The 22912-nt window shown below is 36.4% G+C and overlaps 1 protein-coding gene across 3 annotated transcripts in view; it reads left to right on the top strand.

The window, feature by feature from the left end:
• Positions 1-15837, top strand: part of asic1b (acid-sensing (proton-gated) ion channel 1b) — a 201050-nt gene extending 185213 nt beyond the window's left edge. For all 3 annotated transcript variants that reach the window (XM_028446065.1, XM_028446063.1, XM_028446064.1), the window contains 6 exons: positions 4621-4677; positions 5117-5270; positions 9547-9638; positions 9919-9998; positions 11631-11738; positions 13991-15837. In XM_028446065.1, coding sequence (XP_028301866.1) covers positions 4621-4677; positions 5117-5270; positions 9547-9638; positions 9919-9998; positions 11631-11738; positions 13991-14083 — 584 coding nt within the window. In that variant the 3' untranslated portion in view covers positions 14084-15837. The remainder of the gene's footprint in view (positions 1-4620; positions 4678-5116; positions 5271-9546; positions 9639-9918; positions 9999-11630; positions 11739-13990) is intronic.
• The last annotated feature ends 7075 nt before the right edge of the window (positions 15838-22912 follow it).

Below are 22912 nucleotides of genomic sequence, written 5' to 3'. Positions count from 1 at the left end.
TCCTTCTTTAAAATAAAAAAAGCAAAAGTAGGCAAAGATTTGTAATAAGACATGGAATATACTCTCGCATGCATGTTTTGGGACCACATCAAGCATTTAGAAGCTATTTTTTCCAGTAAACCGGTGATTAATTGCATAACAAAGAAGTGGAAATGTCAAATCTCACGCAAAATCTTGCGAAATAAGTGAGTTCAGCTCCTGAAATAGAAATACCTATGTCACAGAATAAACCCTCATCTTCATGTTTTGGGAGATCACGCATTTATGCTGTATTTCTCCCCATTAAACATGGAGATAAATGTCTTGCAAGTATAGCAAACAGACAGACAAAAATCTTGTGCTTCGTAATTTTGTGTGATTACATCCTGACGTTCCCTTTCACATATTTGAAGCAAATAAATTACAGTATATAACAATAGCTAACTTGGTTATCCCTATTTAGCATGTTTGACATTATTTTAGGAGGTGAAATAACCAGCAATCACATCTAATGACAATGTAATGGAAACAAAATGGAAATGATTTTTACTGTATTCCATTTGTTTAACTGCAGTATCCCTTTACATCATCAGAATCACAAATACCATTAAAAAAAATCATCATCATTATTCCTAAAGTTTGAGAGCAGCATTAAAGGTGCCACAGGAGGCCGACCATGTGAGCCAGAGGCAGCATCGGCTTGTGAGACAGAGATACTGTATGATTATCATTTACTAATAAACATGAAGAGCTGTGTCGTCCATTCTGCTAATCTCATTGGAGCAAGTGTCATTTAAGGCTGCAGAGACAAACTGTTGTCGTGGAACAAACAGCTTCCCGCAGACACTAAATCACAATCTTTTACCCTCCAGTAGAACTGAAAAGCTCAACCGTTTTCACTCTACCTCAGTGCTATTAATACACTGGGCATTTCAGCAGGCGTTTAATCACCCTGTGGCTTCTCAAATGGTGAATTCAAGAAGTGCAATATGAAGAAAACATCTAGATGTGGCCTCTATTAACCATCACTGACCTGTAAAGCTATCAGGCATAAGCTTTCTACATACTTTATATGCACAGATCATTTTGTTGTCCTTCTTGAGCACGAAAGAAATGGACAATATTGTTTTTTTCTGTCGCAATACATACTCAAAACATACAAAAAGTAAAACATACAATAAATATAAAGCTGCACTTGCAGAGCTTTCAGTCATCGTCACATTGCAATAAAAACACATTTCAGATTCAGGTGGTAGCTATTTCTTGATTTTTGAGAATATTACATTGTTTAAAAAACCAGACACAAGAAAACAATAAATTAAACCTTTCACAAGATAAGTGGTTCTTTTGTTGGGCCACTACAGTCCTAACTGTAACTCATACAACTGCTCAATGCTATCAGAGTTCAGGAATTGAATGGCCCAAAAGACATAAGGAAAGACATTTCAGTGATTTCTGAATGTTGTGTAGTTTAGTGCGAATGTCAGATGACTAATAATTCAGCAAGTATGCACATAGTAAACCCAGAGAAGGTAGAATAAAATCCGTCTATCATTCGTTCATTCGTTTTTCATTATGTTAAAAAAAACATGAAAAATGAAAAAAACACTAATTATTTGATATTGTTTCCAAAACCAAAATGAAAAATGAAAACACCTTGTTTTTCAAATTCAAGCTCATTTGCTTCAGTACAGAAAACGGAAAACGAACACCTTTATTTGTTTTCTCTATTACCGATTTGCCAAAGTACGTGACCCGGAAGTGAAGCGTTACACATTCCGAGATATCTTTGCAACACTTAGGAGTCTCTAAATCCTCCGAAATGTCTGTGAGGAGGTTCTGTGCCCAACATCAGCTAAAGTGAAAAGGACACGTTTCGGATGCACAGTTGGCAGCAGCCATCTTGTCATGCCGAACTGCCGTTAGCATAGCTGTTAGCATCGGATGAGAGTACACTTACGAGTCACGTACTTTGGCAAATCGATAATGGAGAAAATGGATAAAGGTGTTGGTTTTTTGTTTTCTGTACCAAAGCAAAAGAGCTTGAATTTGAAAAACAAGGCGTTTTCCGATTTTTCATTTTGGTTTTGGAAACAAATATCAAATGAGTGTTTTTTTTTTTAATGTTTTTGTTACATAATGAAAAACGAATGAACGAATGATACACAGACTGAATAACAATATAAACCATGTGTCAAATCCAGCCCTTTAGAGCATCCAAAGTGAAAATGACAAAGAAAACATGAATCATTGTGTAAATTACCAACAACTTTAATTGTAGGTATATCAGGCCCTCCAAATACACACATTCAATGCAACTCCACGATATTTGCCAGAGTTCGGTTTTTCCATATCTCAAACTGTTAATAGTTTCCTTAAAATTATTGCATTAAATTTCACTAAATTAAAGTAAGAGTCAAGGAAATTTAAGTGATGATTCGGCAGGGACTGATATTTGTCACTTATTGCTTGGATATTATCGGCGCCTTACATACTTTACATATTATTGCTACGTGGAAGTGCAAGCTATGGCATAAAAATGTTAGAATTAATCATTTTCCCACCTAAAATATGGGGTCACACTGTTCTGGTCAATGCCTACTTCTGATTTCTGACCAAAATACACAATAGTTCTCTCAGACCTTAACGGAACAAAATTCTACTTTTTCAACGTGTTAAAAAGCGAGACGTTCAAAGCAGTAGCTAAGAGAACAAATATACATAATCTTTTAATAAGTTCTGTGTTCTTGTGTTGTATGCAGAAGCTATTTTTACATTGTCTATACACCTAAATAAATCCTGTATGAAGTTAAATCATTCTATCCTCTATAGATTAAGATCAGCTCTAATCTCTAACTCGAATCCAAGTATTTATTTATTTTTACGCAGTGTGACAAATCACCCCATTATCACTATCAGCAGCCACTTTGCTAAGCACACTTTTATCACCACTTTTTCCCCTTCAAAGCAGTTCATTTCATTGTGTCCAAGATTCATTAGCGTGTAAAAACCTTCCTAGAGGGTTTGAGGCTATATTTTAATTATAGCATCATGCAGTAAAACACTATCATATAGTTTTAACCAGATTTTTTCAATTAGTGTTTTGTTATCGATATTGCAATAAGATGCCCAACCGATGCAATATCGATTTTCAATGTCTTAGTACAATTTTGGAGGATTTGCGTGTTTGAGATAATGTTGTTGCTTCTCCATATCTGATTGCATTGAGTGGTGGATTGATCTCTCCTTTAAGCCAGCTTTGTTTGAGCAGTGAGATATCGACATTGTGTAAGATGGTGACCTTTTAAGTGTAGTTCTCTTTGAGGTGGAGTTGGTGTTTAGCAAACTACCTGGTATACGTTTCAATTCAGAAAATATCGTGACAAGATTGATATGATTCATTGGACCTGAAACGCCACTGAGAAAGATGATGCAAAGAATGACCAAAGGCCATGTTCTTAGAGTGATGACATAAATGTCAAAGCAGAATAAGCCGGCTGGTCTTTAAGTACTCCACTCGTGGCTGGATCAGGATCATCTCTGTTGAGGGAAATGTCCCAGTTTTTGCTCTGTGGATTTTGACAAAATTTTAACCAAAGATAGACCTTAGGCTATGGAAGATTCCATCACATTTTGGATGTGATCCAGATAAATACACTGATTCTGAAGCAGTTTGAAAACATCAAAGTTCAAAAATGCATATCTCGCTTTGTAATAGACACATATTTATGAAATTTAACTGAGTTATGTCAGGTTGGTTCCTCAATTACAACACAGAGTTTCCTTCCATCGAATCCGGATTAAGCATTTCAACATGATTCTTTTTATAAATGGGGATGTCCACATATTTGCACCTACCGTATTGTTATTAATGTCTTATGCACTGTCTTAGTGCTTTTGCTATAACAGTTTGTATTTCAGTGTTTAAAATCATCTTTTACCTGAAGTGAGCTAAGTAATGTGTGATGAACCCATTTGCACAATCAAAAAAATAGTTACAAAAATTGAACACAATAAAACTAAAGTAACGAATGCACTTTTGCAACACTTGGATCAATTGCACCACACGCACACGCACACACACACACACACACACACATACTTCAAAGAATGGATGTTCAAATTAATGAAAAATAGATCATAACTGCATATAGTATTCAAATCAGATCAATTGTTCAGAAAGGCTAAAGAAACGCAAATTTTAGATGTTATTTTAAATTAAAAGACAAAATAAAACAGTTAAAATGGTCCCTACGCCTTCCATGTTCCTACCCTGACTCCCTCTTCCCTATTCCCTTCCCCTCACCTAGGTGTAACACTGCCCTCTCTTTTTTTAATCTCCCTTTAATAAGGTTTTTCTTATACCCTTCCTTAGGGAGGGCTGGTGATGGTCACAATTATGCACTAAAATAAATTCTTATATAACAATAACAAAACATACATTGCTGTCATAAAAAGATTGCACGTCATGTAGTGTTGACCTTTGACAGCATGTGCAAACAAAGTGGAAAAAAAAGAAGACAAAATGGAAATATTCTGAAAAGTAATCTCAAGTTAATGTAATATCACATCAGCTCATATTTTGTCCATTTTTGCTACTCTGAGATTTTTCTCTTCTTTTTTTCCTCTGCCTGTCCTCAGGAGACGCCCCATACTGCACCCCAGAGCAGTACAAGGAGTGTGCAGATCCTGCCTTGGGTAAGGAAATACACTGGCACATTGCATGTGGGTCTGCACGTGCACGTGTGCATGTATGTATGTATGCCTCTCTCGGAAGTGTAGACAGACACTATTAAAGCGTCTGTCTATTCTATACAGGTGATAACACGTAATGGTGGCCATTCACCTGATGGCTTACTGTCTTCTCCTGGCTCAAACTCGTTTTCTTATTACATCAAATCCTTCAAGACACAAACTCGTCTGCCGTCATCTTTCGCTGCTTTTCTCTCCTCTCTGTGTGTGTCTAATCTCTGTGAGAGTCTCGGAGGCAGCTTTTACTGCTGCTTCTCCTCAAAGTAGTTCTTTGATGCCTTTCGCTCAGTTTTTATTATGTTTGTTATCCTGAGGGGGAAAACAAATCAATCCATCTATTTGTTTTCTTTCTTTCTTTCTTTCTGTTTCCCATTACTTCATTCAGACTTTCTTGTCGAGAGAGACAATGACTACTGCGTGTGCGAAACGCCATGCAACCTGACACGATACGGTAAAGAGCTGTCCTTTGTCAAAATACCCAGCAAAGCATCGGCCAAGTACCTCGCCAAGAAATTCAACAAGACGGAACAGTACATAGCGTAAGTTATATCCTCATGAATTTTCATCTAAGGATGAGGTTCTATAGAGCTGTCTTACATTTTTTTAATTGTTTTTCCACATTTGATAGATTAGACAAGTGTGACCAATCTTTTATTGCTGACTGAGAAGCTGTTTCACATTAAGCCACTAAAAAAAACCCAGAAAGTTGTCAATTCTGCCCATCTGTCATTCACAGCAAGCCATTCAAGTATGTAAACATTAAGATTTCTTCTTTTGACTTCCATCTTTAACATTGGTGAATATTTTTTGTGAACAGCAAATGTGGAAAATGAGTCCTGTTTGAAAGTGAAAGCTACTCCACACCCGATTTAAATTTATTTAAAGAGTAACTAAACCCCAAAACCACTTTTTTCTGCTGAATACAAAAGTAGTTTTGTATGAAGTAGTGCTGATGATGAATCCTGGTCCAACTCTCAACATTTTAGTCAAAGTATTTCAATTTGGAATATTTAGTTGTAAAATGTCAGAGTGACTGCCCTCTATGGTTAGAAACTCGACTGTTACAATTGATTTTTGCTATCGGCTGAGAACAAGATCATGTGACGTTTTGGGACCATCTTACGTCACAAACGAGCACTGTTAGCTCCGCCCCTTTTATAAAAACTAGCACCTGTGGTCTCTCCAGTCTGTGCTGAGTGGAGAGGTATATTGAGTAATGAGTAGCGAGTTAACATAGCATAGATTGGGCATGTCTTAACTGCCCCAGGAGCTCCGCCCATAATAATCAGATGGTTAAGTTACTCTTTAAATGGTCTTTACATTGATTGGACATGGATGCCACAAGACTAATCAAAACATGTCCAGTTGGCCCACTTTGTTCCATTCTGTCGTCTTCTGCTTCCTCCAACTCTTTTGGTGTACAGTAATCTGAATTCACCAAGGCCGGCTAAAGTTGTAATCCCTGTAGCATTAATTCTAGTAGGGTCTGGGTGTTTCTTCCTGATCAGTATTTCAGAAAAAAACGTCTTCACTCAGTCATCCAAGAGACACCATTAACCTTACAGTGCTCTCAGTGGGCCAATGGATTATCCACTGTTGTCGATCAGGTCAATACAGATTGATCTACAGACAGAAGGTTGGGTGAAGGAATTACAGTTTGGGTGGATAAACTGTATTTGGTGCTTAAAAGCCTTAATTGGGGACTAAAAAATCCAATAATTCACACAACAGTGAAAATATCCCAATTAAGCTAGGTATAGCTCACAATGTGGCCAATAAGCAAAATTTAAAACAATACACATAGTGATCATTAGGGGTGTACATGGCCTCGAATCTGCTGGTACAATACGATTCACGATTTCCATGTCACGATATGATATATCGCGATATAAAGAATTACAAATTTCTTTTTTTTTTTAAACTTTGTATTTATGAGTATTTATACATTGACAGAACTAGACAAAAACTACACAGGAGGAACATATGAGGTCATGGGACGAGAGTGAATCAAGGCAAATTTAGAATCTTTACATTGTAATGTCACACAGAAAAAAAGTTAAATATCTGTCCCATTAGCTAAATAAATACACCAATTTTTCCACCGTTTTCCCCCATTTCTTTTTGTAGTCGTATGGAGTGGGTCATCTGTTCTAGGACATGTAGGTGTTTAACAATTTTAACAAAGAGGCTGGCAGTAGGACTTTCTTTTTGGAGCCAGCATTTTTTAATAGCCTTTTTACTTGCAACCAGCAGAATCTTCAGGAGGTAAACATCATCTTTACTCAATATGACCAAGATAAAGAGATGCAAAGGTTGTGCTGAAACTGAAACCCAGTATATTTGAGATCATAGTTCCTACGTTCTTTCAGAAAGTCTGAATAGAGAAGACATGGGCATGATCTGCCATCATTTCTCCACATTCCCTCCAGCAAGTTGACTGGGAACCAGTTTGTTTATTCTTCTGTTTGGGAGTTCTAAAAAAAAACAAATCAGGTTCGTACAACAGAATTCTCTCCACGTTAGAGAATTGGTGTTAGATGATTGTGTTTTCCAGGCATTCAACCACAGATATTTCAATGTCCAGTTCCTTTTCCCATCGCTGCTTTATGTAGTCTTTCTTCAATGACATTATACCAAGGTATAGTTTACTTATGAGATGTTTATTGCTCTGTGAGTTATGTACATTAATACATATTTGAATAACCATTGGTGGATCTATTGGGTTTCACCTTTTTCCAGAAATAATCACAAAGCTGTAAATACCTGTAGAAATCTTTCCTACCTAACCCATATGTCTGACATAGATTATCAAAGCTATTAAGCTCCCAGTTTTTAGCAATTACAGATTTCAAGTACAAAATGGTAAAAAAAAAAATAAGAAAATAAAATGAAAAATTAAACTTGCGAAAACAATTAAATGGTAACTAACTGTAATTCAGGTACAAATATCAAAAACAAGTGATGTGTTTATCAAACTGTCAAATTACGTTTTTCAAAAAAAGGTTAGCTTTTGCTTCGACAACAGATTATGATTCTCTGATGTTCTATACATCTATAAAAGTGCCCAGAATGTTTTTTGTAAATAAAGTGCAATAAACTTCCAGTCTGAGGTGGTTCACTGACACCTAGTGACCGGGTGTTTACGTGCTATGTATATGTTAAAGCAAATTATTTATTTTTGTTGTTGTTAAATAACGTGATTTAAAAAATCAATTTGGACATTTTTTGAAACAATATGATAATTGCGTGGTGAAATATCACGATACATCACCGATTTGTTTCTTACACCCTTAGTAATCGTTACGTTTACAATACCACTCAGTAGGAAGAGAAAAGGATAAGATTTCACATAAATTTGAATTATTTTAATGGAATGTACAACAAATAAAATCATAGCACTTAGTCTTAATTAGGCTAAATTCAAATTGTTTTATTTTATGCAGTCCAGTGACCCCAAACGCTCCTTGTAGCATGTAAAAGTTAAACAGATCAGAAATGTGTTTATATGTCAACTGAACAGAACAGAAACATGTTTTTAAAATGATTTTTTTTTTTAATAGGAGAATTTGTGGGATCCTTTGGGGGAGAAGACCGTAGGTTAGGTTTTTGATAGACAAATATTTCAACTGAAAAGTAATGTACCATAGTTTATTTTTTATAAAGCTGTGAAGGATTTTAAAACTCTGTCCAGACGTGAAATTCCCTCCATTAATAAGTGCATGAAAAGCCACAACGTAATTCTGAAATGGGCACACCATGTTTCTGTCTGTCTGCAGCTGAGCGAGTGATCAGTTTCAGCACAATATGAATATGTTCTACCAGAGAGAAGGGTTTATTCATAGAAAAAGTTGTTAAAATGGGAACTTCAGTTTTATCTTCTAAACCTTGCCTCATTAAGCCAGCTTGATGAGGCTAGATCGACCTTGGTCTTTTCCTGAACCTCACGACCCTATGTTGTGTGTGCCTGTGTGTGACGCAAGTACCTCTAGAAAAGTTTAAAAGCCTGGAACCTGGAGTCAAACTAACAATATCCTGGCTGAGAAGTTTCAGAACTAACCTCCAAGACCCAATATGCAACCAAGATCAAAATAATGAGTTTAGAAAATCCAAAATATAAAGTGTTTAAATGAGTTTACAGCTTAAGAAATTTGCACTTTTTATTATTCAATTAAAAAAAAACAACCTTTTCAATCAAAGAAAAAAAGTGTTCAAATGCAATTATATGGTTCTCAAATATTTTTATTTTTTTTTGCATTTGAACACTTTTTTTCTGATTCAATTTTGATTGAAACTTTTTTTTTTTGGATTGAATAATAAAGACACAAATCTACCTTCATAGAAAATCATGTATGTTCATGTTGCTTGAAAGTCACCATTTCGACACAATTTTTTTCAGGTTTTTTGCCTCAGCACGGCCTCTCTTTAGACTAGCAGTTCATAACTTTTGTCAATTTAAATTTTAATATTAAATCAGAGCAGAGCAGCGGATATTATTCAACAATCACAATGATAGTCTTCTGTCTTGCTCAGGGCCTTTAAATAAATCTTCTCATCTTTCCTTCCTCTGATATCCTGAGCTGTAAACATGAGCACGGTATGTTAAATCAAACAGCTGTCATCATTTCCTCAATAGACAGAACCACCAAGGGAACATTAGTTAGTGGTGGCAGATTGTTTTCTCAAACTGACTCATCTGCAGGAAGCGGCAAACACTTATATCCTCTGCTTAAGGATTTTTCAGCTAGACGTGTTTAAAATGTAAGCTGTGATGATGGAAACTGACTGAAAGCTGTGTATTTCCCTTTCTGTTTGTAGTGATAACATTCTGGTGTTGGATATCTACTTTGAAGCTCTGAACTATGAAACCATCGAACAAAAGAAAGCCTACGAACTGGCAGGGCTTCTGGGTAAAGAAATGGCAGAAATTTTGCATGCAGCATGACTGATGTTTTTTTTTTTTGTGTGTCTCTGTAAAGTGACACAAACACAACTGAATGCATTTATCACAATTGAAGTTTGTCACAGACACGTGGGAGTGTTACTTTAATCCATTTTTGATCTTCACCGTCATGCAGAAAAGCATGTTTTCTTCCCACCTGGTCTTTGATTTGCAAAGATTCACCAACACGATTTCATTTTCTGTCCTTTAATAAGGTACAATTTGTGCTTCATTTGGTCTTATTTCAGGTGACATTGGAGGTCAGATGGGTCTCTTCATCGGAGCAAGCATTCTCACCGTTCTTGAACTCTTTGACTATCTTTATGAGGTAAAATATTCCCCCCTAATATTGAATATCTTACATTCAAAGAACTTTATGCTAATTTGTACCATCGCTGTATTACAAAATGACATGGTTTTACATGGATTTCTAAGGCCTAATGAACACTCTGTCCCACACAACATCTTGATGACACACATGCACATTTTAATACTGCATAAATTAACATTTTCAATGTATTATATTTTAGATTAGCCACGATGTCTCTGTCTACGTGCATTCAAGCAGCTCTGTCCTGCACATTTTACTCAATGATGCTTGGTCTTTTCACAGCAGAGTGGAATTATTTGCGTCTATTCTTTATTGATGTATTGTGGACGTGCATGAATTTTTGCATGCAGCCGAGCTAGTGTGAGTTGGACTAAAAAAAAAAAAAAATCATTACTTACTTGATTAATGAAGAGGCTTATTATTAGATCCCAAATTTGAGCTCATTTGCATTTTGACTAGCCTGATCCCTCAAACTCTGAAATATATGAGCTTGACCCTTGAAAATCTATCACAGATACAGAAAATTGTGTTTTGACAAAATAAATCTGGAAACTAGTGGTCCCCAACCACTGGGGTACGCTCAAAATTTTGAAAGCAAATTTGGATTTAGTTTTAGTCATAGTCTGTTGACTAAAATACTAAAAAAAAATGGTGTTTCGTCAAAAAAAAAACATCAACATCATAACCTCAACATGTTAGTTGACTGGATCGCTTGCAGTAGTAGTCGACTAAAATACAAAGCACAAGAGTTAATGCATTCTTTAAGATGTAATTAACATTATTCAACCAGACAGATTTAATCTGTGTTATCTTAACATCATTAATTTTATTGACCTTTTCTTTCATATGACAGCAAATAAAAGATGAGACAGGTTATTGTTCGACAGTAGAATTAACATTGCAGTGGGCCTGCTCTCCCTGAAAACGTTATGCATTGTTAATGAGAAATAGAAAAAAAAAGCATACTAAAAAAGCAGTAGTGTTACTACTGGCAAAAAAAAACATTATTAAATCCCACAATAAAACAAGTGCGTTATCATTAATTTAGCATCAGTGTTTTAAAAATGTTAATAAAAGCTGCTGAGATATCATGCTTCTTTACCCTAAATATTTAGAGCAACTCTGAAATATTTAAATAAAATCAAATTATATATTTCAGAAGATGTACTGTCATGCTTTTATATTTAAAATCCTAAATATGGTCAAAGAAAAGGATCTTTATCACAGTTTGGGAATTTTACCCAGTTTTAACAAAGGCTGTCAGTGGCATAAAGTGCAATACAATGTTTTTCCTGCAGGTTTAGCTTCAGGTTTGTTGTCTTTTTGTTGGTAATGGTCTATCCATACAATATACTTATCATCTTACTTTAATTTAAATAAAATTTAAAATCTGTCCACACATCAGTTCTTGGTCCAGCATTTTACATCTCTGCTGTACAGTTGCATACATAAATTGTCTCAAATCACAGTGAGATCAGAAAATTACAGTTTCATTTTTATTAATTACGAAAAGTATCAATATACATATTAATATAGTTTTTATTCATGTGTTCATTGTGTACGAACTAATCCTATGCATTTTAAGTTCCACTTTTGTGCTTTGATGTTTGTCCTTTCAATGCTTTTTAGGTGATCAAGTACAGGCTGTGCCAATGCACGAAGAAGAAACATAAAGGCCGCAGCAGCAACAACAATGACCGAGGAGCTGTGCTGAGCCTGGATGATGTGAAACGCCATGTCAGTGACTGCTGCTCAGTACTGTAGTCTCTATAACACCTGCACTGCATTAACAGGGGCACAGCCTCTTTTTTGTCTTCACCTCTTCTGATTGCAGACAGTATCAGAGAATCACACAATAAAAGTGGGAGAGAGAGAAGTAGAGGGGGTGGGAAAGGATGAATGTGAAGGCACAAAAAGAGTAAAAAGGGGATTGGTTGATGGAGTGAACCAAGTCAGGCCAAGGCGTAGGCGAGAGGAAAGTGTCCTAAATTTAATCAACTCTGAAGGACAGCACCAGCAGCTGGAATTAGAGTTTCAGAAAGTGTGACGGCTTACTTACTTCAAGTTGTAAATGAAACCAGTTCACCTTAATTGGAAGTCAGAGCCCAGCATGAGAAAAAGGGGTGAAATGTGCTGCTCCTCCTCCTGTGATCTGCTCTCCACTCTCACCCACTAGTTTTCTATTTCCATCGACCTTCATAATTTTCATCATTTTTCTCAGAATTGCTCAGGAAATCTATTTATCTATTTATCCAACTTCCATAGCTAATCTGGAGTCTAATGTTTTCCTTGGAGCATGTTTACCACAAGTATGCATAGTCACTGACTTCCATAATTTTCAATGCATAACCATCCCTTTTCCTATAACCATTTTGCTTCTTATATATACACCACGTTTCAACTTTTGAACAAATTGCAATAAAAATAGTACTTGCCAATAAGCGTCAAGCTACATTTATCAGGATGACATTATTCCACAGGACTTGTTAAAATGACTTGGTGTTTACTGGGGCGGCACAATGTTGTTGTGGTAAACGCTTCCTTCTAGACATCAATCAAGGTTGTCCACAAGTACAGACTCGTATCTGCAATTTTGCTCTTTAATTCATTTTCCACAGGCAAAATAAAAAACAGCACTTTTACCTTCTTGAGTATCTTAAATTATTGTTTTGACAACATGATTTCCAGGGGTTTAGCAATCAGTCACTCAAGTCTAACCATATTTAAAATAAGGCTCCAGGAAAGTGACTGTAAGCAGAATAGTTCACCACGCTGCTTAAAGAGTAATTAAACCCTGAGGTTTTAGCTGACGTGCATCTAGGCTGGAAATTCCAAAAATGGGCGGATCCCCTGGAGCAGTTTAGACACTGACAATTTATACTATAAAATCTCTGATTAACAATTTATGCTATGCTAACTACCTACTCAATACTCTTTATACCTCTCTATTTAAAATTCTTTTAATCCGACCTACTCACCACAGATTGCACGGGTGCTAGTTTTCATAGGAGGGGCGAGGCTAACGGTGGTGGTTTGTGACATAACAAGCCACCAAAATGACAATAACCACCATTTTCAGCTAATAGCTTTTTCTTTCTTTCTTTTTTTCTTTTTATTTAGCACAGTTTGAAATACAAATGAAACATAACAACAATAAGATAAAAGTTTTAAAGGCATGCAAGGAAAAACCAATAAAACCCTCAAGGGGTTTGATGAGGAGAAGGGCTCCCATTAGGACAGTTAAACTTTAACCAATCAAAACTGGGGAAAAAAACAAAAAAAAATCAGAGACGGAGCAGAAAACAAACAAATAAGACATTATTGATTATTCAAAAAGTATTAGGTTTTTGATAGATTTTTTAAAGGACAAAGGGAGGAGTTGGATGAATTGGGGATGAAGTGAAGGCCATATCCAGGGACCTCTAGCTGTGCTAAATTGTGACGAGGTGATACGTGATGAGGGCAGTATGCCAAGTTTAGCCAGGTTTTAACCCATAGAAGGCAGTCACTCTTACATTTTTACAACAAGTAATTTGACTAAAATGTAAAGATAAGGACAAGAATCAATCAACATTACTTCATATCCAAACACTTTGGTTTTCCGCAGAAAAAAGTGGTTTTGGGGTTTAGTTACTCTTTGATAGTGTGTTTTAGAAGTCAGACCAGGATTTGAGTAGTAAAATATTTCTTGTTGCTTGTGTTAAAGGCTTGCATTAAGTCCACATTCTTACCATATTTAGGTCTGACTTTGATAATCTGTGTTTGTTGTCACCACATCAACATCAATCGGGTAAAGTGAAAGAGCCATGGGTGAACGGTTACGTTCCTGTAATATAGGAGGTAATATTTAATCATAAAAGCTCACTAGATTATTGTTTCTAAATATGAGTGCTTACTATTCTTCTGTGTTTCCATACCTCAGTCTATCCATGAGAGCACTTCTACCCTCCTAACCCTAAATCTCTCTTCTCACATTATTTCTCATTCAGGCTCCTTGTGAGAACCAGCGTACAACAACATATCCTGGCAACATGCTACCTCATCATCCAGGCCAAGGTAACTTTGAAGATTTTACTTGCTGAGCAGACCAAGTGGCGCAATGAAGTGCGTGATATACAACCAAAGCCAACCATACAACAAGAACTATCCAAGGCTGGGAGGGTGAGGAACTGATACGGAAGCAAACTAATGCACTTTTTACAACTCAAAAAGGAGACAGACAAATCAGACAAGGCCTTTATGGAAAGCCAAGACAAAGAGGAAGTAGTGAATATAAATGTGGACATTAATTTCCTGGAAAACATCGCATTCTGCTCTCTACTCTTTTTTTTCCTCTGAATTACTGCCGCAAAAGGATGCTCATGGAGAACCCTTGCCAATACAGACCTCGCTGTCTTTCAAAACACAAAGAAAAAAAGCCAGAATATGTACAGTTATCTAACCACAGACAGCAGGTCAGAAAAAAACAGGCCCCATGCCTTTTATGTAATAAAGAGGATTTCACACAAACACCGGGCCTGCTAGTGTAACAAGAACCGCTTACTTCACTGTAGCAAGATCTGTAACTGTTGCAGAGCTTCATGAAAAACAACCTCAACTGGTCTCTTTGTGGTGTGTTTGGGATTGTATCTTTGTTCACAATGAGGGTTGTGTGGGGGAGCAGGGAATACATTCAGGTCGGTCACATTTTTTGTTGTTGGTGGTGGCAGTATCATCGTTTTACCTTTAAAATGTACTGTTAAAGATATCAGGTCTCATCATGTAAATGCATGCTTGTATTTTCCAAGTGCATGTTTTTTTTCATGGCATCTCATATCAACAGTCATATATTACAAAAAAAAACAAAAACATATATACTGCGCATTCAAAAAGTATTTCTCCACTTTATACGGTTCAGTCATACCATTGGAAATGATTCTCACCAGGCGTGTGCCAAAGTGGAAATTTGAATTTGTTGCTTGTGCCTCTCTATTGGATTACACAATCATATTTCTTCGTAACAGTCAATCAGCACAGATCAAAAGTGCCACTATCACTTATTTCAGATAAAATGTCAGTAAATAAACAGCTGCACACCGTAAGTCTGTTTAGTCGGCTATAGACTCTCAAATGACAATGAATGTGTGAGTTAGACTCCATTGTTTTGAATGAAATCGTAGATTATGAAAAGTATGGATGAACTGTGGTTAAATATTCAACAAGTATTTGTCAAAGCATTACTTTAAAATGTGTTTCTTGATAGCTGCCTTTTCTTTAGTCACTTTGTTTACTCCTATGTTGATGAGCAAACCTTACATGTGTCTTTGAGGAACATTAAAATTAGAGCCCGACCGATAATTCAGCAAGGCCAATTAATCAAGCCGATTAGAGCTGTTACTGATTAACAGACGTCTCAATAGCACGACTATTCAGCTATTAAATTACAACACTGGGACAAGTCAATAGTGTAAAGGTTTACAGTTAATATTTGCCTCTTTTTGATTTATCCATGTTTACTGTTTGAGTTTGAGATTTTATCAACTTTGTTATTGAAAATGTATTTGCATTGTATTCCTGAAATACTATTTGCCTTTTCTTTTTTATCGGTGGCTTAATAGTCCTTATGTTGACAGTATTGCTTATTCAAGTTCCTTATTTTAATTTAATTCAATTCGACTTTATTTAAATAGCGCCAATTACAACAATAAGTCACCTCATAGTGCTCATCACAAAAAATAGAGCTTGTGTTTTGCTTTTTTGTCTTGATTCATGTTTTGGGTATTATGTGGAGTATATATTTTGTGTACATCAATGTTCTTACTTCATATATCGGCTGATTGATTGGATATTTTCATTTTTTTTAAAAAATAAAAACTAATCCCATATCAGTCGGGCTCTAGTTGACATAAACATATCGAGTCTGTATATTTTATAATCCGTCTCAGTACTTTTTACATCTGGAAGGCACATTTAGTCATGACTGCTTTTGATCTGGAGGTAAATGTCTTATACGTAACAGTAGAAGGCCCTGCAATGGACAGGCACCTTGTCCAGGGTGTACCCCTGCCCCACGCCCATTGAGAGCTGGAGGTAGGCACCAGCAGACCCACACGACCCTGAAAAAAGGGAGAAAGCGGGTCATAAAATGGGTGGATGGAGAAATGGTAACAATACAAGTCTGTAACATAAACATACTTATTTTGGTAAAGTGGTAAAATTATGGTTCTGGTGGCACTTTTCTATTCAACACTGGCAATAGATGGTCCATCTGTAGTACAAAGTTATTCACAGGTTAAAAACAAGAACGTAGAAAGGCCTTGAGAAGTTTAGGCAAGAAACGTTTCCCCTGTTGCCTCATTGTATGAATGAAGTTAGTGGTGCAGAGAAAGGTAGATTGTGCTGTACGGCAGCTATGCTTTTGTGGAAACCATGGCAACAGACCGAGCTTACTTACACAAGTATGACTGTATCATGATTCATGAATAAAGTTTTGGGGTCTTTTGTAAAGTGGTTTGGTCGTCAACAAGGGTGTTTAAAATTGCTAATACAAAAATGTCTTTAATGTTCTTATTGGATTTAAAGATATTCATTGAGTGTCTAATAGAGTAAAAGTTTAATTTTAGCAAAACTAATCACGAATCATAACTTCACACAGTAAATTTGTGACTTTATTTCTCTTTTTTTTTTTCATTTTAGATCTAGATTTAGACTTTGATCTACATTTTAGACCTTTAAAAAAAAAAAGATCTAAATTGAGATCTAAAGATTTGACCATGGAGTAAAGTGTGTGAACTTATCAGCTGATGTTGCCGGTTATGTGGAAAATGGTGTTAAAGTTGGTCTGAATACTTTCTGAATGCATTGTGTATATATTTATAGGCTTTTATAATTACCAAGTTTGCCTCAATGATCTACAGGAAAAGGAAGATGATCCATACATCTGTTTTCTTTCCGTGTTTGTGAGGGTCGAGGGTGTTTGGGAGCTTACATTAGTGACCAAGCAGGTACACAGTCTTAACACTTCATTTATTTCTCATCTGTTGGATTTTTTGTTTTTTTAATTACTATCCCATTTTCCTGATTACTCCTATCTTCACAGTGGGAGAGGAGGTTTCTTTGGGTTGTTTACTGAGGTCCTGGGGCTTTTGTGGAGCTATTAGACAATTTTCTGTATCTGTGTTAGTTGCAGAAGTCTTATCAAAGCACAATACCACCAGTGTGTAGAGGTGATGTAAAAGAAAATGTACTATTCTTCTTGATATACTGTCATATTATTAAAATTGTAACTGTTTTTTTTCATTGTATTTTCTTTCATAATGAAACATACTCTGTATTGCTTGATAATCCTGTTTCCATTATCCAGGTATATTTAGTTATCGAAGCATAAATAAAGTGTAAATAACATTTTGGAAATGTGCTTGTCCTCTGAGGTTTATTCTCTTTAGTGTTTTTCAAGACCTTATTCATCAATTCAATTAAATGTATAAAAGCTGCTGCAAATGTGTTTTATTTGCAACTCCAAGATAGAAAATGTTCCTCTTTAATCAGCTGTAGCTTTTAGAAAAGTTGATTAGGCATTGGGGCGTGTAACTTAAAGCATTTACTTATCTCAGTTTTTTCCCCCACTCAACTTGTTATCTTCAATTCTGCGTCATTAATTTTATTTGAATTAAATCTGCAATAAAGAATCGGTTTTTGAAGCAGGAGAGCGTAACATATAGTATCTCAGATTTTGCTTATCTCTGTTATCTATTCAGTTATGTTAGGCTGCAACTCAAAAGCTCGTTTAGTTTCGCTTCAGTGTTCTGAAATGTAATTACAGAGAAAAGGTGGATGATACATTTCCATTACAAGTGCTACATGTTTTATAGAGATTGTCAACGGACCAGCTTACCTATGCACATCCTAATTTTCGTTTCTAATTTGCCACTTTACGGTTCTGCTTTTACCTGATACACCTATATCGGTGGAAACGTCTTGGTGATGCATGACTGCATATTCTGAGGTTGTGCCAGTTCCTAAAATATGCTTTTTTCCTGCAAAAAATAAATAAATAAATGATCATCAAAAGTGAGGGTGCAACCAAATTCCTAATCTTCATTAGGGGAACCTTGCTGGGTGAGCAGAGCACACATTATTTTTCCAAATGTTAAAGTTTTTGAGAAGCAGCCTCAAAATCTAATAAAAAATATATATATTTTCTTTGTTTTGTGTTTTATTTTGTTTTATCATTTTCTGTTATAGCAATGCAAATCCCTAAAGTCATCTATTTTTTTCCTCAAAAGCTGCTGCTTATTTCCTGTTGGCATTTGTGTTAAATTGACAGGTGGATTATGAGAGGGTCCTTGAAAAGTTCTCATCCAAAACCAAACCCTTTTTTTTTTTACATTCATAACTATATCCACATTTAGACCTGCGCTGCTACATATATTTCTAGTTGCTATGGAGACTCATAAGTTTGTCATCAGTTGTCTTGAGCCTTGTTTTCAGCGTGTAATATAATACAGTATTTAATTCAGACTAATAAGACCCCCCCCACCTCCCACTCCCACCCTATCACACCCCCACTTATGACTCTAATATCCCTAACTAATCCCCAGCACAGGGCCAACACCCAGTGACAATCACAATTATGTCCAATGCAGAGACTTCCATTAACCCAGACATTGGATATACTCGGGCGGATTCACTCAGATCTGAAATAAAGGGTGGTAATTCATTTGCTTCCCTAAATCCTTTAGTGACGCAGTTTCCTTACCTGCTGCACGGAATTCAATAAGATTGCAGCAATGATTAGTGCACGAGCAGAACTGGTGCAGACCGACCTTATTTAAATGAGCATTTTGTTTGTTTAATGTGGAGACGTCAGTGGGAAGTTAAATTGGAGGCAGATGGACTTCTCTGTCTGCTGCACAAACATTAAATAATGTAGAAACCTAAACAAACAAATAAAAATCTTTTTCTTTTTTTTTTTTTAAACAACAACTTTAAACCCTATTGATATTTTTCCCCCTTCATTTAATGTGGTGCTCCGTCCTGTCCTGTAACTTTGCTCTGATCAGTGATCATGCAAAATAGGCAGATTAGGACAGAAACCATCCTATTGATCTACCATTGATCTTGAGTTTAATACAGCAACACAGTCTGTCAATCAGTCTGCATTCGTTGAAGATGAACTACTGACCATCATCCAACGCAGGTCTGAGCAGCGTTGTGTCTCTCAAATGTCACCGTTGTGCCTCCGGTGATCATGCATAAATTACGCATCTGATCTGCAGATTCTGGCCTGACATCAACACGACACAAGACTTTGGCGGTTAAAACAAGGTGACCCTCTTTCTCTCTCTCTCTCTCACACACACACACACAACTGGAGCCTTTTTTCCCATCTCCCGATCTCCACTGTGTTTTCTGTCAACTGCATGTGCGTTTGCACCTGCTTCTCAGTCGTACTATTTTTCCATACTAAAACAATCACTGCAAACAGTTCCAGATTTGATGAATCATATTGCGTCCCCTGCATTCATTTGTTTGTGTTTCCTCCTCCCATATTTTTGCTCCCCCAGGAAGATCTGCCTACTATGCATATTCATTAGAAACATGTTAAATGGAATGAGGGCACATTCTGACGCCGCGCTGCAGACGCGCAGTTATGATTCCCTGCCCTTTGTACTCCTGTTAGTGTGTGGAGTGACGTTTTACACACGTTTTAATACCACTAAACCTTTTTTGAATCCGCACCTCAATCATTGCTCTACTAAAAATATGCCAATATCCTTTGTCATGTTTGAATAAATTAAACAGATTTTGTTGTTCGATTATTGTAAGAAAACATCTAAGATTAAATAACTGAGCTACGGACATAAATCAACATAGTTCTGATGGTTTTATGGCCATTGCTACTGCACGAATATCTCTAGTTTGACTCAAAACGCGAAGGCAGGCTGTGATTTCCACTCTTTTCGTTTATTGCTCTGCTTCACACTGTTTGATATTCATGGTACATGAATTATTTTTTTTAAATATGTTCAACTTTCCAGCTTAATTCAGTTGAGTTATGCTCCCGGCATAAATTTATCCTGTCAGATCCCTCGGTGCAATTAGGCCACTGAGTCGTTTGTCATGAGTAAATCTGTGACCAGCTCCTCTGGGCTCCACTTCACATTCAGGACATTAAGAGAGTTATTAATTGTAGTGCATTGCTGAAAGACACAAGATTAGATTTTAGACTTGGATCGTCATTATTTGTCTTTTCAGTAAAGTGTGAATCTTGTTTCAGCCCAATTTACTGGGAGGCACAGGAAAAATGGAGGTAATTACCTGTTATCTTCCCTTCACCAGGAGGGTAGTCCCCTCAAAAAAAGTGAGCATAATATCCAGTATATCTAAGTCATATAACAAACCAACTTTACCAAACACCTGGAGAAAAACCTTATTGTATCAACATACAACATACAATGGTGGCGCACAGACGGGCAATGTTAAACCAATCAATCAATGTTTATTTATAAAAAGTGATTTTCATACAAATAGATGCAGCTCAAAGTGCTTTTACATAGTTAAAAATACACCCACTCCGTACAAAGCCTGTCTACCACACGCACACACACACACACGCGTTAAAATAAGGACAGAATAAGGACAATGGCACATGACTGGGTACAGAGGATCTAGGTAAGGAGTCATCACAGCGCCATCTGCACCAGGAGCAGGACACAGACCGTGACACGGGGCGATGAGACAGAGCCCCCAGCACAGCAAAACAACAGACGCTATTACAATACAGACAGCACCACTACAGCCACAGCTCATCACAGTCCCTAGTGCAGAGGACTCCATCTGAGAAAACACTGGGATAGTAAACCTAAAACATAACAAAACTATAAAAACTACATAAAAGAACACAACCCTGAAACTATAAAAACAACATGAAAGAACACAATCCTAAAACTTTAAAAACAACATCGAAGAAAACAAACCTGAAATTATAAAAACAACAAAAGATAACAATACAAACATGAAAGATAACACTCCTAAAATGAATGAATAATTAGTTAAAAGCTCATTTGTAAAAGGTGGGTCTTGAGCCTGTTCTTAAAAGCATGAACGTTCTCTGCAGCCCTGAGGTTCTCCAGCAGACTGTTCCACAGACGGGAGCCGTAAAACTGGAACAACGCCTCACTGTGTGTGCGTGTCCTGACTGTAGGGATTACTAAAAGGCCAGCGGTGGAGGACCTCAGGGCCTGGGATGTCTCATGGGGTAAAAGTAGTTCTGAAAGATAAGAAGGCCAAAGACCATTAAGACATTTAAAAACTAGTAAGAGAACCTTGAAGTTCTGCTGCTGGTGTATAAATGTGTCAATAGGTTTGGTCCAGAATACAACAGTGAGATGTTAGTCAGGTATGAACCTAGATCTATGGACACAGGTCAGATAGTGGAGCCCAGAGCTCATATTAAACATAGTGATGCTGCTTTCAGTTGTTTTTGCTGCCGATTTTAATGTTTTTATTGATTTTAAGCTGTTGAATGTTTTCTGTTGCACTTTTTGATCATGTAAAGCACAGCGAGTTGTCTTGTGTATGAAATGCGCTATACAAATACAATTGCTTTGCCTTGCCTTGCCTTAAAATTGTTCCTGAAACACACAAAGAGCCAATGCAGCAATTTTTAAATGAGTATAATGTGTTCCCGCCTCCTGGTCTTCGTCAGGACACATGCCACTGAATCCTGTAATAACTGCAAACTTGAAATAGTGTTCTTGGGAAGACCAGAAATCAGGAAATTACAATTCCACAAGTGCTAAAAGCATGCATTAGCTTCTCGTGTTGGCCTGAGGGAGAATGTTAACAGGTTGTAGGGCAGATTTAGTGACTTTACTTGCAGGACTAGCACTGTGTTTATTCATGTGTTAAATCAGAAGTCATTTGAAATAGTCATCACCTTTGTTTTTCCTTGCTTATTTTGGTAATTGGTCATGTGATTGACATGACAATTTTGCTGCTATGAAATGAAATTGCTATGATGAGAGGAATATTTTCAAGACTGGGTACACAGACGGGGATTGTTCAGTGAAGAAGAAGAAGGAGAAGAAGAAGAAGAAGAAGAAGAAGAAGAAGAAGAAGAAGAAGAAGAAGAAGAAGAAGACAACATAACATTTGAGGACAGCGTCATCTTAAACTTGCAATTCACTGCGAGTCAGGGACCTAAGTTTGGAGACACATGTTTAAGAATGTTACTGCCAGAAATGGTCATAGAGGATAGAATGTCATATGTGTCCTTTGTACATTTTTTATAGCTTCTTCTTAAGTTTTTGTGTAATTAATTCCTCTCCAGCCTATAATAAAGTCTATAATTATCCTTTTTCTTTATTTTCCATTGCCTGCAGTGGTAAAATTACGTACACAACATCAAGCGTTATTTACTAACCCCTGAAATTATTCCATAAAATACACCATTTCTCCCAGAAATTGTTGCAATTAGAAACATTTTTGTTATACACGTGTTTATTTCCTTTATGTGCATTCAAAAAACACAAAAAGCAGGAGGAAAAAGCCACAATTTACATAATTTTTTAAGAATTGAAAAAAAAAAATGGACCACACAACATTGTTGGCAGCCTTTTAAAAATGTGGATAAAAGGATTTTATTTCAAGCATGTGATGCTTGTTTATACTGACCAGTAGCAAATAGCAGGCACTGGCGATATAGAAATCACACCTGAAGCCAGTAACAATGTTTAACTTTCATTAATGACTGTGTATAGTTATTTCTACTTATCATTACTAATTAGTAAGTATCAAGCCTACTCACTCTGATTTCCATCCATCCCACTACAAAACTTCTGTTTTTATTTAAAAAAAATTTTAATGGAAAAAAAAATTAGATCTCTAATTTTTATGTCTTGTATTGTTATCTTTTTAACTCTGCTTGT

Source organism: Gouania willdenowi, chromosome 5, assembly GCF_900634775.1.
Source record: "Gouania willdenowi chromosome 5, fGouWil2.1, whole genome shotgun sequence".
NCBI lineage: Eukaryota > Metazoa > Chordata > Actinopteri > Blenniiformes > Gobiesocidae > Gouania > Gouania willdenowi.
This window is presented reverse-complemented; position numbering and strand designations above follow the sequence as displayed.